At 34.5% G+C, this 2,054-nt stretch overlaps 1 protein-coding gene across 1 annotated transcript in view; it reads right to left on the bottom strand.

Moving 5' to 3' along the window:
- Positions 1-711: 711 nt before the first annotated feature.
- The window catches only part of LOC106459820 (dorsal-ventral patterning tolloid-like protein 1), a gene marked incomplete at its 3' end in the record, with an annotated part of 22,220 nt that continues 20,877 nt past the window's right edge, over positions 712-2,054 (bottom strand). Inside the window, exon 11 of the mRNA XM_022386364.1 lies at positions 712-954. Coding sequence (XP_022242072.1) covers positions 712-954 — 243 coding nt within the window. The remainder of the gene's footprint in view (positions 955-2,054) is intronic.

Here is a 2,054-nt window from a genome sequence, read left to right as displayed (position 1 = left end):
ACAACTTGCATGTTTTGGGGGTTCTAATGGCAATAAAAACAACTTGCATGTTTTGGGGGTTCTAATGGCAATAAAAACAACTTGCATGTTTTGGGGGTTCTAATGGCAATAAAAACAACTTGCATGTTTTGGGAGTTCTAATGGCAATGCAATCAAAAGTTCTGAACATTTCGGCCAATGCACTGACTGAAAATTTAATGAATTTTATGAAAGACTAAGTGATTAAAGTATAAACGTTTTTTTAAATACAGATCTTCGGATGAGTTGTTTGCTTAAAATTCGTTTAATATAATTTGTCTTGTGTTGCTAGTTGGTCTCACTTAATTAATTAAACAAATTAGCAGAAGGGCGACATCTACCCCGCGAAAATGCAACCAAATATATTTAAAATTGACAAAAGTGATGGAAGTTGTATAACCTCATTTGAATTTAATGTTCCACGTTACAAATACAAATATTTTCCCATTCATAATATATGTTTGTATAAACACACGTGCACACACTCAAATTAGTGTGCATTTGGAGTATATTCTGAGCAAACTAATAATCTTAATATAAATCCCGCTAGATTCCAATATCACTGCAGCATAGTGTGTTGTTTTTTTGTTTTTTTCATGTATATTAGACCTAATGGTGTTTAGTGATTCGCTATATTTAAATGTATCACTGGGACAATATTATTTACTTGCAACAAAGTTAATAATTGTTCACCTCTGATTGGCTGCTGCTGATAACCACACAGTCGCTCTTTTGTGGACTCGATCTCCAGGAAGTCAGCCTTACAACCTTGATCGGCTTCTACATCAAACTCCAAGAATTCCAGCTGTACATTGCACGTGGACAACGTCAACCGCCTTATTTCGTACTCACATCTGGCATCAGGAGGATAGTCGTCAGGATAGTTTGGTGTCCGGATATTGTCCTTTTCTTCTGTGATTACCTGATTACACTGGACTACATGGAAATTATTTTAAAAGGCATTAAAAATCATTAAAAAGTGAAAGATACTGCGAAGCAATAAGACATTGGAAGTACTATAATTCCACTGCTTGAAAATTTGGAGAGTATAATGTTAACATGGTTCCAAAATACCATGTGTTCAAATATACATTTATCGTAGGAAACTTGAAGTAAAGAGTGTTAACATGGTTCCGACAGACTTTGTTTTCCAGTAACAATAACCTGCTTGGAAACTCAGAGTACAGAATGTTAACATGGTTCCAAAATACCCCGTTTTCCACAAACAACAAAAATGCTTGGAAACTCGGATCACAAAATTTTAACATGGTTCCTCATGACTCCGTGTTCCAATAACAATGAACTGTTTAGAAATTCGAAATGAAGAACGTTAACAAGGTTCCAAAAGACCCAGGATTCCAGTACCAAGGAACCCAGTTGGAACTCGAAACTTACAATGTTATCATGGTTCTAAAATACCCTCTGTTTCAATAACAATGAAGTATTTGGAAAATCAGATCCAAGAATGTTAATTGTTCAAAAAGACCCCGGTTTTGTCATCATCAGGTACCTTGTCGAAACGTTGTACATTTGCTGTTCTGTTAAACTTATATTAAAGTTTTTCTTCATTACCCATTCCATGAGTCTCCAACCATTACTAATCAGTGTTTATTCAATAGTGCAAAAGAAAACGTGACAATTCTGAGCCTTTAACAGTGGAAATATTTATACTTCATGCTAAACAATTTAGAACTTATAACTAGAAAGAAAAAAAAAGTTAAGTCTACAATATTTTTATAGCAGGTTAATTGTTTAAGTTATTTTGCGTATATTTATTTTAGCATTTCAATAAATGTAACTGTTAGATAAATTCTCTCTAAAAATGTCCTCCAGTGGCTCAGCTGTACGTCTGAAGGCTTACAACGTTACAAACTGGGTTTCGATACCCGTTGTGGGCTCAGCACAGATAGCCCATTGTGAGGCTTTGCGCTTAACAACAAACAAACTCTCTGAAAATCGTCCTGTATATTTAACAAAACAGTTATATTGCTCATATTTTGTATGATTAGTCCTAAGAAAGAGTTGGTAAAAAACAC

The sequence above is a fragment of the Limulus polyphemus genome, unplaced genomic scaffold (assembly GCF_000517525.1).
Source record: "Limulus polyphemus unplaced genomic scaffold, Limulus_polyphemus-2.1.2 Scaffold664, whole genome shotgun sequence".
Lineage (NCBI taxonomy): Eukaryota > Metazoa > Arthropoda > Merostomata > Xiphosura > Limulidae > Limulus > Limulus polyphemus.
This window is presented reverse-complemented; position numbering and strand designations above follow the sequence as displayed.